Source organism: Chiloscyllium plagiosum, unplaced genomic scaffold (assembly GCF_004010195.1).
Source record: "Chiloscyllium plagiosum isolate BGI_BamShark_2017 unplaced genomic scaffold, ASM401019v2 scaf_13731, whole genome shotgun sequence".
Lineage (NCBI taxonomy): Eukaryota > Metazoa > Chordata > Chondrichthyes > Orectolobiformes > Hemiscylliidae > Chiloscyllium > Chiloscyllium plagiosum.
Genome location: NW_025209864.1, coordinates 16,141 through 17,804, shown reverse-complemented (window position 1 = coordinate 17,804; position 1,664 = coordinate 16,141). Strand labels below are relative to the sequence as shown.

Below are 1,664 nucleotides of genomic sequence, written 5' to 3'. Positions count from 1 at the left end.
TCGCCTGAGGCGGGAACTGAACCCGGGTCTCTAACCACTGTGCCACCGTGCCGCCCACTAAAGGGAGCAATGGAACTATAAAAATACAGCTGGACACCCTGTCAGACACAGTGCTCCTCAATCAGCCATTTCATTCACTGCAGCTTCCCACTATCACTTTCAACAATTCAGCATTTGTGTTTTAGAAAGTGTGTTTAGAAATTGAAAGGGTTAATAACGAAGGATTGAGGTTTACTTACTCAGTCTGAGCTTGGTTCCTTTACCGAACGTAGAGGGTAGCTGTTATACTGCTGACAGCAATAGTCAGCGACATCCTCATTCTGAACGTTGCTGATTGTCAGGGTGAAACTGGTCCCTGATCCACTGCCGGTGAATCGATTGGAGACTCCTGTGTTTCGGGTTGTTGCTTCATAGATCAGGAGACAGGGTTTCTGTCCTTCTCGCTGCTGGTACCAGCTGAGGTCATTTGTAAGACCTTGACTGGCCGTACAGGTGATGGTTGCGGTCTGGCCCAGTCCCACTGACAGCACCGGGGGAGACTGGCTCCTGATGATGTCCCCACTGATACCTGAGGGGTCAGAGGGAAACACAGTGAAGTCAGAACTGTCACAGAAAGAGCCTGTCAAATGAGAGATTGTTGGAGACACTGAGCATTCCTCTGGTTTCAGCATTTTCCCTTCAATCACGAGTCAGTGGAATTGGAGTGAAATGGAGAGCAGCTAAAGATTCAAGGTGGAAGGAGAGAGACTTGTGCCTGTGATGCAGAATGCCAGGGGCCAGATCAGCTGGATGTGTGAAATCATGGTGTGTGCTCCTGTCCCTGTGTCTGGTTCCTGATAAACTCTCCCTTCACTGGGCTCTGCTTTATAAAGCTGCAGCCTTTGAGAGTCTGACTGGGTGTTCCTCAGTATGTAAATGGCATCACTCTCTCTCTCTCTCTCTCTCTCACAGAGAATCATTGATGTGAACAACACTGAATTAGGCTATTTGGCCCATTGTGTTTGTATTGGTCGACAAAAATATGATAACACTAATCTCATCCTCCAACTCCTGGCCCATTACCCTGGGGGCTACAGCAACACAAGGGAATATCTAAACACTGCTCCAATGTCATGAGAGTTTGTGACTCAACCAGCCTTTCAGCCAGTGAGTTCCAGACTCCTACCAACCTCTAAGCGAAAACATTTCTCAATTCTCTTCTCAGGGTCTACCTCAACTGAACCTGAACTCACTTGAGTTGAGAAGGATGAGATGAGATCTGATTGAAATGTATAACATTCTAACAGGGCTGGACAGACTTGATGCTGGAAGGAGGTTTCCCATGGTTGGGGAGTCTGGAACCAGGGCTCACAGTCTCGGGGGATACAGGGTAGACCTTTCGCACTGAGATGAGGAAACATTTCTTCACTCAGAGGACGGTCAACCTGTGGAATTCTGTTCAAGTTGTTGAGGACAAAGGACTGAATATGTTCAAGAAAAAGACAGAGGTAATTGTTTTGCATTTTAACAACATCAAGGGGTATGGGAAAATGGTAGGAATATGGCATTAAGACAGAGGAACATCCATGGTCATATTGGATGACAGAGATACTCAAAGGGCCGAATGGCCTATTCCTACTCTGAGTTTCTATGTCTCTATGTTGGTGTTACCTTCAATCTCTGCC

The 1,664-nt window shown here is 46.9% G+C and overlaps 1 gene segment (V, D, J or C); it reads right to left on the bottom strand.

Moving 5' to 3' along the window:
* Nucleotides 1-239: 239 nt before the first annotated feature.
* On the bottom strand, nucleotides 240-698 carry LOC122546839. The segment is given in 1 exon segment: nucleotides 240-698. A coding segment is annotated over 1 exon segment (432 nt).
* Nucleotides 699-1,664: the final 966 nt, after the last annotated feature.